Genomic DNA, 13,563 nt, shown 5'->3' with positions numbered 1-13,563 from the left:
ACAACAAATCCATAGAATGAAGCTATAAGATGGCTTTGTGCTTAAATTTGTCACTGTTAAAATGCAGTGTCTTCGTACATTGGGTTAGAAGCAGCAGATCCACTGGCTACTTGATCACAGTTATTGTACATCCTATAAAATAATCTTCCACCCTTTGAGAAAAACGGTCCTAGAACTCACCCAAGATTTGATATATTACGTGTCTTACTACTGTAAACAGATTTCCAGTCATCATTTTGCAGAGCAAGTGTCATAGGAACAGCACACCCCAGACCATCTAGAGGCCATGGTAATAGAAACACAAGAATTTAGGCACTTGGCTCAAAGGGATGCAGAACAAGAAAGTGGAAACTCCAGGAGGAGAAACCAGCACCGGGTGCACAGCTAGTACGTACGGCACTAACCAGGCAATCCAGGACACGCACACAAAAATAAGGTAAGGTACTGAACTCAAAATTCAAATTTTCACATGTCGAGCACATGCTGTGCTCGACATGTAACAGAAGGAACTGTTAGCTTTTTCACTTCCTAATTTTTTCTAATCAGATCTTATGTAAATATAACTTTTGCCTTTGGAATTAGGAACCCAGAAAGGGGATGGCTTTAGGGGCATTCTTGTCTTAGACTTGTTTTATATGACAATTTCAGTTTAAAAATTTTATCTGTACTAACCAGAGGAGCTATTCATTGTGCTACAAGTCTGGTAAGAAACATGAAATAAATGCTTTGATACCGCTGATGTGAATCCCATTGACATAACTAAGGCCAGCAAAATTGGTCTTCGGACTTTGTGTATCCAAGTTAGAAAGTCTGAAACATGTTGGCAATTAGAAAAGTAAATATTTCTTGAAATTAAAAAAAAAAATTCAAATTTTTTCTGCGCAAAAATCCTGAAAAGCTGGCTAAACAAGTCATAGAACCCTACTTGAATCAGCAGTCAACAATGTAATTAGAAAAACGAGAAACCTGAGTACAGATTTGGCAAAAGATTGTAATTAACTACATTGGGAGTCTGAAGGAAGACATGAGAGCATAGAAAAAGCCAAAAATCCTCACGTGCCAAGCCATCCTGTCGCCAGGTTGTATCAAGAGATAAAAGCAAGAAGGTAAAGACTAGAAGGAACACTTTAAAATGTTGAAAGTGGTTGTTCTCAAGAACTCAGATAAGATGGAAAGGGAGTGCTTAGGGCTGGCTGATTTTAATCAGATTTTCAGCCACTGACTTGCTTAAACAACTCGTAAGAATTACTTGTTTTAAAAATTTTAAATACACAAAAAGAAAAAGAACTAAAATCATGAACACAAGTCAAAGCGTTGCAGAAACACGGATGTGCTTGGCATTTTCTCATTTTAACGGCCCCTCTAGGCCGGTCTGCTGCCTCTTATTTGCACAGTGGTGCCTCATTTTACCCTCCAAGCCTCATCACCTTCAGTCAATGGTCAATAATCAGATCCCCATCTTCTAGGTAAACTGTTCTCCACAGTGATTTAAACATCACTGACAACCAAACCTCCACTATAACTTTCGGTTCTTTTATGTTTACTGCAGTAATCGTTCTTCAAATTCAAGAAAGCCATGGCCCACAGAGCTGTGTAAAGTAAACAAGTGCAAAAATCAGCTACTTCTTTTTAACATAAAAAAGAAATTTAAAAAAAAAAGATAAAGAGATTCAGATAAAATGCTTGATGCCCAAGGCAAGGATCTACTCCATTGATTTGTCAAAATCCCAGGAAACAACATTTCAGTTACCTCAGAGATCCAACAGTGAAGATCAAAACCTCCGGGTTACTTAGGAGATTACTTAAGTAGATCAAAAAGTTATTAAGTAGCATTGGAAGAAGATGCACACTTTAGGTAGCACAAGGTCAGAGAACCTTCTCTCCCCCTGTGCACCCTCTGGATGTACCCACAGGTGTACCTTGTTAAGGAGAAAGCAGTTTAACTTTGTGGTTAAGGAGCTTTGAAGTCAGTTTGGGTTTAAAACCTACCTAGGTTAGAATCCCTAGCTAAGCAGCCATAGACCACAGGAAAAAGAGCATCTACCGATACGATTGCTGTGAGAATTAAACAAAATATACGTACGGTGTTAAGCAGAGTGCCTGACACACAGTTAAGTTCTCAATAACTGGTCGTTAACGCACCAGTCTGTGTGATAGAGCCAGCTGTCAAGCCCTGTAACAGCTCATGACTCATAGGACACTAAGACACTGCCTTGTGTGGAATTTATCTGTAAGAATTTTGTCTCATTATAATAATCAGAACAACATTTACTGAATGCTTATTATATGCCAGGTAGTGTTCTAAGTGCTTGAATTAAATGTATTAACTCATTTAATTTCATAACAGCCACAAGGGGGAGATGCTCATTTTCCCATTTTACTGACAAGGAAACTGAGGCCCAAGGTCACACTGTAAGTGCTGGAGCCAGGATTTAAACCTCAGGAGTTTCAGTGGTGTCCAGGCTTTTAGTAACGAACACTGCTGCTTCTCTCACTGTACGTTTCTTGAAAGCAGAAATCATGTATGGTTTTAACACACATTAGCTGCACACAATTAAGTATCAAGTGCTTATACAGCTATGAACTGTGTTTTTATTTCTCTGTAACTGTCCCTCAGCGACTCAAGCATAACAGGTCCTCAAAAGCCATTTGAATAAACAGAAAGCAATACCGAGCTGAAACAGGCCCAGCTCAATGCGACCTACCTGCCCTTCTAGCTCATCCCTTACCCCGCTCCCCCCCTCTCCTTCACTCTGTCCACACAGGCTCTCTCCCTGTCCTTCTAGACTGCCACGTGCATCCCCTAGGAGAGCCACTGCTACACTAGGGGGGTCCACTCATCTCAGCCCTTCGCTGAGCTCCCACTGTGCCACGGTCACGGCGAACAGGCACTGGAGAGTACAGGACGAGAAGGAAACAAGAAGCAGGGGAGACAGGTGAAATTCCAGCAGACGTGAGCATTAGGGGAAGCTGGGGGAAGGGGACACAGGAACTTTCCGTGTATCTTCGCAACTCTTAGTGTAGCTTTAACATTGTGTCAAAATTAAACGCCCCCCCCAAAATAAAAAAATGGAGTGCCTGCTTCCAGGAACGCCAATGCTGGAGAAAAGGTACACAAGCAAGTACACCGAAGTGAGTGGTGAGAATCAGGCCACAAGGAACGCCCGGGGCTGAGGGGAGGCGGCGGGGGCTCCCAAGCCCGGGGGTCGCGGGCAGAACCGCTGCGCCCCCCGTGTATCACGCAGGCCCCTGGCCCCCGAATCCCCAGTGACCTCGGCTGCACCGGCGTCGCGGGGCCCTCCTGTCACCCACCTGGAACTCCAGGCCGTAGATCACCGGCGCGTCGTCCTCCATGGTGCGGCGGCTCACTCGCCTAAGGCCGGTCCCTGGAGCGGGCGCGCCCCACCTCAGCGCCCATTCATTCCCTCCAGCCCCGGCGGCGCCGAACCGGAACTCTTTCAGGCCCACCCCGGCTTCCGTAGGGCTCACTTCCTGTGTTTTCCTGATGAGTCATCAATGCGCTCCTCGCCGGCGGCCAATGGCGGCAGCGCCGGGCTCGTGCGCATGCTCACTTGGCTCCCATCCGGGCTCTCGGCTCCCATCCGGGCTCTCACCTCCCAGGCCCCGGAGAGTGGGACCTCGAGGGGAGGCCCGGCCTGGGGACTCCCGCGGGGAGGCGGGGGCGGGGCGGAGCGGAGCCGGCCCGGCCCGGCCCGGCTCGCAGTTACGGCCGCCCGGCGGTCTGCAGCTCGGGGCCCTCCCTGCTCCATCGCCCCAGAGGGAATGGCTCCCCTGGGGCTGTGACGCTGTCGTTGGACGGCTGGGCGCCGGGACGCATGCTTTGTAGGCACTGTCGTTAAGTTCTTCGCTCCAGCCTTACGGCCAAGGCATCATTCTTACATTTTACAGATGGGCCGCTGCAAATTTCAGTGACAGTTGAGGGTACAGAGGGGTTAAGTTGGGGGGCTAGGGTATGTGCTTGGCCTGTCAGACTCAGGTAGGCCGGGACCAGGATCCTTAAAGTCAGGGACCGGGCTAGTTCATATCTGCAGGCGCCAGGCGGTGTGTGTGGAGTGGCCAAGGGATCGCACTGCCAGGGCAGGGGTGATGCCTGGCATCGAACCACTGGCATTGTTTGGCAGCATTTGCCTCTGTAGGGAGCCTGGTGGGAAGATCCTGGGGTCCCTGGATCTCCAAGGCCTGTCATGCTGGAGAGGTTGCCCCGCTCAGGCAGTACTCCTAAAGTGCCTGCCTTGACATTAGGCAATGCCTTTGGCAGACAGGAATGACATTGCATGGAGTCCCAAAATCCCCATAGCTGAACCTCCTTCACTAACCTGGGTCCCATAGGTTTCCAGGACCATGCACCTCTCCTTCATCTGTGTGACCATTTAACTTTTCTCTCTTCCCTTAATCTTCGTTTCAAATAACGAGGTCTGGAACAGGTATATGAAAAGATGTTTGATACCACTGATCATCAGGGAAATGCAGATGAACCACAATGAGCTATCACCTCACACCTGTTAAAATGGTTGTCATCAAAAGGTTAAAAGATAAGTGTTGGCAGGATTGGAGAAAAGGGAACCTTTGCACACTGCTGGTGAGAATGTAAATGTATACATCAACTATGGTAAACAGTATGGAGATTCCTCAAAAAATTAAAAATAGAGCTACCATATGATCTCACAATCCCACTTTTGAGATCCGAAGAAAATGAAATCCCTATCTTGAAGAGATATCTGCACTCCATGTTCACTGCAGGATTATTTGCAGTAGCTGAGACATGGAAACAACCTAAATTGTGTGTGTGTGTGTGTGTGTGTGTATGCACACACTCAGCAAGGGCTCACTGCCCTATGCCCATAGAAGACAATAGTATGGTACCAGCTTTTGAGAAAAGAATGAGCTTTATTGTGAGGTTGACCAGTAAGGAAACGGAAGACAGGTCTCAAGTCTGTCTCCCCAGTCCAACGTTCGGGGTGAAATTTAAGGGGTCAGGGAAATTTCAAACTTGGAAGCTGATTGGTTAGCCTCAAATCAGTCCATATAAACTACCGGTGCTGCTGGAAGCCAGATTTTCCTTATTGAAAGATTTCTTGCCTCATAAAGGGCTCCAGCGACATTTCTATTTGAGTTCTGTAGACTGAAGATTCTTTGGGGGTCATCCTGGAGACACGTGCAGTGCTGTCTGTAAAATAACTCAAGGTTTGATTAATCAATTTAAGGAGAATAAGCAGTTTAAGCTGGTCAATGTTTTTTAACGTGCTTTTTCATATATATAATGAAATATTATTCAACCTTAAAATGAAGGAGGTCCTGTCGTTTGTGACAACATGAATGAACCTAGAGGACATTGTGCTAAGTGAGATAAGCCAGATACAGAAAGACAAATACAGTATGATTCCACATACATGTGGAATCTAAAAGAGAAAGTTGAAATCATTGTAACAGAGAGTAGAATGGCAGGTAACAGAGAGTAGAATGGCGGTTACCAGAGGCTGAGGGTCGGGGGAAAGGGGAGATATTGATCAAAAGGTACAAACTTGAAATTATAAGATGAGTAAGTTCTGGAGAGATAGTTAATAATAATGTATCCTATACTTGATAGCTAGTGGGAACATGCTATAAGGCACAGGAAGCTCAGCCCGGTGCTCTGTGATGACCTAGGTGGGTGGGATGGTGGGAGGTCCAAGAGGGAGGGGATATATGTATACATACAGCTGACTCACTTCGTTGTACAGCAGAAACTAACATTGTAAAGCAATTATACTCCAATTTTAAAAAATATACTATAATTGAAATTTGTGGAGAGTAGATTTCAAATGTTTTCACCACAAACACAGAAAATGGGAAATAAGTGAGGTGATGAATAAGTTCATTCGTTCCATTTTGGTCATCATCTCACAATGTATAGATATATCAAAACATCACGTTGTACACCTTAAATATATACGATTTTTATTTGTCAAAAATAAAATATTTTAAATCATTAAAAAATTAGAATAGGGCTTCCCTGGTGGCGCAATGGTTGAGAGTCTGCCTGCCAGTTCAGGGGACACGGGTTCGAGCCCTGGTCTGGGAAGATCCCACATGCCGCGGAGCAGCTAGGCCCGTGAGCCACAATTACTGAGCCTGAGCGTCTGGAGCCTGTGCTCCGCAACAAGAGAGGCCGCGATAGTGAGTGGCCCCCGCTGGCCGCAACTGGAGAAAGCCCTCGCACAGAAACGAAGACCCAACACAGCCATAAATAAAATTAAATAAATAAATAAATAAATAAGAATAAAGAATTGGCTGGGTCTGGTTTGGCTTAGTTGTGCTCCAGCGCCTAGCGCTGTGCCTGGCACTTAAGCTGGATCGGAATCCTTGGATGAACGAAGAGCTCTGGGTGGTTACACCAGAAATCAAGGAAGCAGAGGCACAGACGTGGGCATCCTATTCACCGGCACCGTTTGCCTAAGATTAAGTTGTGGCGCTAAGGAATGCAGGATCTTCATACTGCTGGATTAAATCCACCCAGCTATTATTCGTATTATTATTATTACCATTTTTATCGTTAATGTGGTTACACAGTAGTACAGATGCATGGCAGGAAAAGTTGAAAATACAGATAAGCACAAAGACAAATCCCTGAAAATAAATGTCTCTAGGGTGCTTTGGCCAGGAAAAAAAAGAGCTTAACCATCTCCCTTCCATCTGCCCCTCTGCCACAGGTTTGTCTGTCGCCTCTGAGGGTCACAACGATTTCCCTCCCCAGTCCCCGGGAAGGGCTGGACTCCCCCCGCGCATTCGCCGCCCCCGATTCCCACCTTGGGGCCCACGCCCCGCCCACCGCAGCATGAACCGGAAACGCGCCGGGCGCTCGGCTCCTGCACTGGGCATGCGCGGGAGCAGGCGCGCGCAGGCGCAGAAGCCGCAGGAGGCGCCGATTCCAGTCCCTCCTTCCCGGCTTCCTTTGCCTTCTCCTTGCGCCCTGGGTTACGGCTGTAGGTGACCCTTTCTCCATCCCCAGGGGGCCGGTGGCAGGTGAGGACAGGGCCCGGGCTGTAGGGAGGGAGTCGTGCTGTCCCTAACCGCAGCTTTGCCGGCCCTCAGACACAGTCCCCCGGGGGTCTTCTCTCCGGGTCTCCTCCCCGAGGGTCTCCTCCCGGGGGTTCTTGTCCCCGGGTCTCTCCTCTCCGGGCGTGTCTCCTCCCCAGGGTTCTCTTCCCGGGAGTTCTTCTCCCCGGGGTTTCCTCCCCGGGGGTCTCCTCCCGGGGGTCTCTCCTCTCCGAGGGTGTCTCCTCCCCGGGGTCTCGTCTCTGTCCCTCCTCCCGCCAAGCCCAGGCTGGCCCTGCCGGGTCCGCAGCGCGGGCCTTCCCTTCCGGGGGCGGCCGTTGGCTGCACAGCCCCGGAGCAGCCCCCAACGCTTGGCACCGAAAGCTGGGGAGGGGTCTGCGGCCCAGGTCCCAGCTGTGGCCCTCAGTGACTTCTTAGTCCTGGTTTATTCTTCGGTAGGTGGACGTTCACAGTGACTCGCCCGACCAGACTCAGTATTGTGAGGGCAAAATGCGGTGGTTTGTGTAAAAGCATGTAAGTCTTGTAAATGTTGGCTGATTCCTTCCAGGACAGCATCCAGGACAGAGCTGACTGATAAGAGTGCATGTACTGGGAAGATTTGAAAGCACTTTTATTGTAAAACAGCATAAGGCTCAAAGATGTGCTCTAAAATATGCCTGTTTTCCTCACCCTCATCCACAAAAGAGTTTGACCCCAATGAAACATTTCCTTGGACCTGCCATATCTCTTTATAGCTACTGGAAAACACTGTATTTAAATACTTCTTGTCTCTTTTCGTCAATTCAGAAGGTTGTACTGGGTGGCACACAGCAAGTTAGGGCCCCTGTGTGATGGGCTGGGAGAAGGGATTGAGAACTGGAAATAGGATAATATTCACCAGCCCACACATCCTGTGATTTCAGACAGGATCTTCACCGTTCCAAGACTGTGTTACCACTCTGCTTCGTCATTAAACTTATAATTACTATGTTTGTGTGCAGCTTATCACAGTTTAAAAAGTTCCTGTGCATCTGTTGCTATTTAATCTTCATTATCCCAGTTTACAGATGAGGAAGCCGACGCTAAAGGATTAAATCGTTTTAAAAGGTCACCTTATTTAGTAGTGAAACTAAGACTCAAGCAGTTACTCAGAGCTCTTTGTGCCTCAGCTTGCTGCTCTCAGTCACGACCTGTGTAGGAGCCTTACAAGGAGAGCAGAGGCAGAAAAACTGTGTTGGAATCCTGTCAGCATCAAGTATTGGTACTGTGGCTTTGGGCAAGTCACTTGACTTTCTCTGCTGTATGATGGAGCTAATACTTTGTGAGTTGATCCTAAGGATTAAATACGATAACTCATGTAAAATGCTTGATCTGTGGTGGGTGTTCTTTACGTGGGGCTTTTATAAATATGTGCTAATTAGATTCCTACCTCATGGCATAGTTCTTTCATGGAAATACGATTTACATTATTGCAATCTGGTAAAAGATTTGTAATTGCAGAGTCTTATGTCCAGAAAGGGAGCCTGAACAGCAGTAGTTTTCATTGTTCTTAGTGCATTTAAATCACTTAAAGTTAGTACTTTAAAAATATTTTAAGGCATTAATTAAGCTCATTGTGCAAAGAACTCAACTGGACAAAGAGAAAGTCCGATTTCTTTGCTAGCATTTTGGTGCTGACAGGCTTAAAACCATGTCTATGATTTCATAGAATTTATTAAATCAATAGTAAGAGAAGCAAAGATTTATATCACATGCAAATCAAGAACAGATTCACGTGCTTTTCCATTTTTAGATTATGAAATGTAAAGACTGCATGTAACATACACAGAAAACACGAAGATCAAGTGCAGACCCAATGCGTCTTCTGCCACTAGTGTTGCCAGTGGCTTAGACTCTAATGTGTCCCTCCCCCATCAAACCTCCCCTCGCTGTCACTTCCAACCTCCTCCCCAACCGAATTGGGTGTTATTATCACCTTGTTTTTGTGTTTGTATTCCTAAAATAGTATATGGTTTAATTTTCATGTTTTGAACTTTATATGGAAAATCATACTGTTTATTTTTCTACTGGTTCTGGGTGCAGAATTAGATTTGTGAGATTCAAACATTGTTGCATTCACTATAGGATGGCTCATTCGTTTTCACTGCTGTTTAGTATTCCATTTTTGAATATACTGCTGTGTATTTATTATGACGCCTATGGGCAGTGGTGGTTTCCAGATTTTTTATTTTGGGGGCTTTGAAAAGGGGGCGGTATTTTGTTTGTATTTTCTGTTTGTGACATTCATGGTCATAGCTTATGGTGCCCATGTGCAGGAGTTCCTCCGTGATACATAAGTAGTGGGACCATTTTTGTCTCAACCAGGACTCTTGAGAGTGAAAAGAGGTGCTTAATTTTACTGCAACCATGGGTATAAAGTGGAATCATTCTAGAAAATTCAAGTTGTATGGCTGTTGAAGTCACAGGACACATGCTTGTGAAATGTGTATACCTTTCACCTTGTTCAAATCTTTGTTCAGAATATTTTTCTGTTGAATCATCTGTAATCCTATTGATTTGTAGGAATTTTTTTTTAATGTAAAATGCTCTTCTGTGCTCCTAAGATTTTTATTTATTTATTTATTTATTTATTTATGGCTGTGTTGGGTCTTCGTTTCTGCGCGAGGGCTTTCTCCAGTTGCGGCGAGGGGGGGCCACTCTTCATCGCGGTGCATGGGCCTCCCACCATCGCGGCCTCTCTTGTTGCGGAGCACAGGCTCCAGACGCGCAGGCTCAGCAATTGTGGCTCACGGGCCCAGTCGCTCCGCGGCATGTGGGATCCTCCCAGACCAGGGCTCGAACCCATGTCCCCTGCATTAGCAGGCAGACTCCCAACCACTGCGCCACCAGGGCAGCCCTGTAGGAATTTTTAATGTCTTGATATTATGAAGTCTGACAATATCAAGTGTAGGTGAATGTGTTGAACAAGAAGACTACACACCGCTACTAAGTGTGTAAATTGGTACAACCACTTAGTAAAGCAATTTGGCGTTATCTGATAAAGAGGTGTATTCTCTATGAATGACCCACCGCACACGCTTAACTTTTAATAATGTCTTGAAAGAGTTTTCACACGTATAGCAGGAGACACGTACAAGAATATTCATAACAGCACTGTCTGTAGATTCACAAACCTAACACCTCAAATATCCATCAACAGAAGAATAGATATTAGGCTGTGGAACCGTCACGCAATAGAGCATCATCAGCAAAGATGAGTGAATCACAACTTCACGCCACTTAACAGGGTTGGGTCTCAGGTTAGAAGTGGGGAGGGGAAACTAAGGAAAAAACTGAGAAATCTAACATGTCTGAGGAAACAAACGTGGAAAATTAAGGAAAAACAAGGGTGTGACAAATCTCAGAATATTAGCCCAGAAAAGGAGGGGAAGTAGGTGTTATAAACATTGTATCCACTCCATTTTAATAAAAGTTGTTTATAGAAAAGGGGCCTTCAGAAGAGTCAGGGAAAGGAGCAAGAACCTTCTAAGGTATTCCGGTGAAAGGAGTCAGAAAGCCGAGGGGGGGCTTTCACCACTGTCCTGTTCCATAGACAGCCCTCTTTCCTGGGGCCAGTGTGGTGTGTGTGTTACAGTTACTTAGTTTCCTCTCTGTCATCTCCTTGAGAGCCAGTAACGTGGCCTTAACGTAGCTGGTGTCTTGAGACACAGTGGTGCTCGGCGACCAATGATCCCTGACTTGCAGGGCGTCTCAGCCCAGTCCTTTGGTGGTGTTTCTAATGAATGTGTAGTTTCCATTCAGAAATGAAGGTAAACAATTTAATTTTTACTCTGGGCTGGGTAACATCTGTGTAAACAGTGTCACTAGGAAACAGGTGACATTGATTTTCTAAATTAGATTGGATTAGAAACAGGGTTACCGGAGAAAATCAAAACATAGTTACAGACTTAAGCATTGACTTGAAAGAGTGTTCCTCTTAGCTTTCTTCCTTTCAAAAGATGATTTCTTTAAAAACAAGAGTTTGAGGTGAGCTGGTAAACGCAGAATTGCTTGTCAGAGTTTTATTCCTTGCCAAGCTGTTCTTCAGAAAGGTTGCATTCCCCTTATCAATAAGTAAGTTTCCCTAAAATTCCCCAGAACTGTCACTTCTAAAAATCTTTGCCTATTTCACAGGTCAAATTTTTTGAAATCATAATTTTAACCTGGGTTTCTTTAATTATTGCTTAAGCAGTTGTTTCTTGCTATAATGATCCAGTCCACGTAATGAATGGGTCTCGATAGTGATGAGTCTTCTCTTATTGCCTTGCCTTGTGAGAAGTAGTTCAAGGTCATCTGTGCAGTCTTTCCTAGGTCCCCCCATTTTAGTCTGTCTTTCTCTATATCTTGTAATACACACAAATTAACCTGGCAGTGATTTCTGCTTGCTTTAAGAGTAGACTTTTCTCCACTTTTCTCTGCATATAAAGAAAGTATCTATGTGATTTTGCTAGTTTTGGTATTCTTCACCTTTTCCTGTAATTGTATGTATTGGACCTTTTCTTATAGCCTACGGTTTTTCACAGGTGTCCATTAACGTAGTAACGGGGCATCTGGCATTATCATCTGCACTGTTTTTATTCCGAGAAAGGCCCAGTTAACCAGCAGTAGTTCCTGGCATCTCCCGGGTCCCAGGCACTGTGCTGGGCGCGGGGGTACTTCAGTCCCCAGGGGCTTAGTCGGGGGGGCCTGCTTCCATTCCTGGTCAGATGAGTCCCATCGCTTCTCTGGTTCTCAGTGTCCTCTTCTGTGTTTTAGGGCAGCCCATGCCTGTCTCGTCTGGCTGTTGCAAAGGTTAAACAAAGTCATTGCCGTTCCCTGGTCTTCATGCTTAGTCTTTTGTGTCCTGTCTGGGGAGGACCAGGGAAAAGCCTTGCACATTGGGGTGCGTCCACTCTGATGTTCCTGAGGCAGCCTCCCATTGGAGCTGTGAAACATTACAAGTAAAGGGGCTTTCGTTCCTTTTCATTGTATTTTTGACTTATTTATAGCTAATAATTATTAAGTGAATATGTAGTAAGTGGGGAATTAGTAACTGACTGTGCTGGTCAAGAAACTTCTCCAAAATGTTTAACTTTGAGTCTACTTTTAAAGTAATCTTGCTTTTGGATCTCAGGGTGGTCCAGGCTATAAAAGGGAAAGAGAGCTGATTTGGAATACTGTGATGAAAGTGTTGACAGAGAAAAAAGTAATCTTATCGAGAGACCAGCTGAGTATAGTTATTTTTTTTTGTTTTTTGTCTTTTTTATACTATTTTTAAAGGTTACAGCCCATTTACAGTTATTACAAATATTGGCTCTATTCCTCGTGCTGTGCAGTACATCCCTGTAGCCTGTCTCATAGCCAGTGGTTTGTGCCTCTCACTGCCCCACCTCTATGTTGCCTCTCTCCCGCTCCCTGCTGGTAACCACTAGTTTGTTCTCTGTATCTATGAGTCTGCTTCTTTTTTTGTTATATTCACTTGTTTGTTGTATTTTTTAGATTCAACAAATAAGTGACATCATACAGTATTTGCCATTCTCTGACTTATTTCACTTGGCATAATGCCCTCCAAGTCCATCCATGTTGTTTCAAATAGAAAATTTTTGTTCTTTTTTATGGCTGAGTAGTATTTCATTGTGTGTACGTGTGTGTGTTTGTATATATGTATATACACACATACATACATACTACATCTTCTTTATCCATTCATCTGTTGAAGGACACTTAGGCTGCTTCCGTATCTTGGCAATTGTAAATAATGCTGCTATGAACATTGGGGTACATGTATCTTTTTTAATTAATGTTTTTGTTTTTTTGAATATATACCCAGGAGTGGAATTGCTGGGTCATATGGTAGTTCTATTTTTAATTTTTTGTGAAACCTCCATACTGTTCTCCGCAGTGGCTACACCAACTTACATTCCCACGAACGGTGCAGGAGGGTTCCCTTTTCTCCACACCCTCGCCAACATTTGTTGTGTTCTTTTTGATGATAGCCATCCTGACAGGTGTAAGGTGGTATCTCACTGTGGTTCCGATTTGCATTTCTCTGATGATTAGCGATGTTGAGCATCTTTTCATGTGCCTGTTGGCCATCTGCATTTCCTCTTTGGAAAAATGTCTATTTGGTTCTTCTGCCCATATTTCAATTGGGTTGTTTGATTTTTTGATGTTGAGTTGTATGAACTGTTTATATATGTTGGATATTAATCCCTTATCGGTCATATCATTTGCAAATATTTTCTCCCATTCAGTTGGTTGTCTTTTCCTTTTGTCAAGGTTTCCTTTGCTGTGCAAAAACTTTTAAGTTTAGTTATTTGTTTATTTTTGCTTTTTTTTTCCTTTGCCTTATAAGACAGATCCAAAAAAATATTGCTGCGATTTATGTCAAATAGTGTTCTGCCTGTGTTTTTCTCTAGGAGTTTTATAGTATCCAGTCTTACATTTAGGTCTTTAATCTATTTTGAGTTTATTTTTGTATATGGTGTTACTATAGGCTGAAGTGTCTTG

The 13,563-nt window shown here is 44.6% G+C and overlaps 2 protein-coding genes across 5 annotated transcripts in view; one reads left to right on the top strand and one right to left on the bottom strand.

The window, feature by feature from the left end:
* The window catches only part of EIPR1 (EARP complex and GARP complex interacting protein 1), an 88,405-nt gene extending 84,945 nt beyond the window's left edge, over window positions 1-3,460 (bottom strand). For 2 of the 4 annotated variants that reach the window (XM_007195691.3, XM_057558417.1), the window contains exon 1: window positions 3,313-3,460. In XM_007195691.3, coding sequence (XP_007195753.1) covers window positions 3,313-3,354 — 42 coding nt within the window. In that variant the 5' untranslated portion in view covers window positions 3,355-3,460. The remainder of the gene's footprint in view (window positions 1-3,312) is intronic. The other 2 variants (XM_028162240.2, XM_057558418.1) reach the window with 2 other exon arrangements.
* Window positions 3,461-6,894: 3,434 nt separating this feature from the next.
* TRAPPC12 (trafficking protein particle complex subunit 12) overlaps window positions 6,895-13,563 on the top strand; it is a 64,715-nt gene continuing 58,046 nt past the window's right edge. Inside the window, exon 1 of the mRNA XM_007195689.2 lies at window positions 6,895-7,023. The gene's annotated coding sequence lies outside the window, so the exon portion shown is untranslated. The remainder of the gene's footprint in view (window positions 7,024-13,563) is intronic.

Source organism: Balaenoptera acutorostrata, chromosome 12, assembly GCF_949987535.1.
Source record: "Balaenoptera acutorostrata chromosome 12, mBalAcu1.1, whole genome shotgun sequence".
Classification (NCBI taxonomy): domain Eukaryota; kingdom Metazoa; phylum Chordata; class Mammalia; order Artiodactyla; family Balaenopteridae; genus Balaenoptera; species Balaenoptera acutorostrata.
The sequence above is the reverse complement of the archived record's forward strand: the minus strand, read 5'-3'. Positions and strand labels throughout refer to the sequence as shown.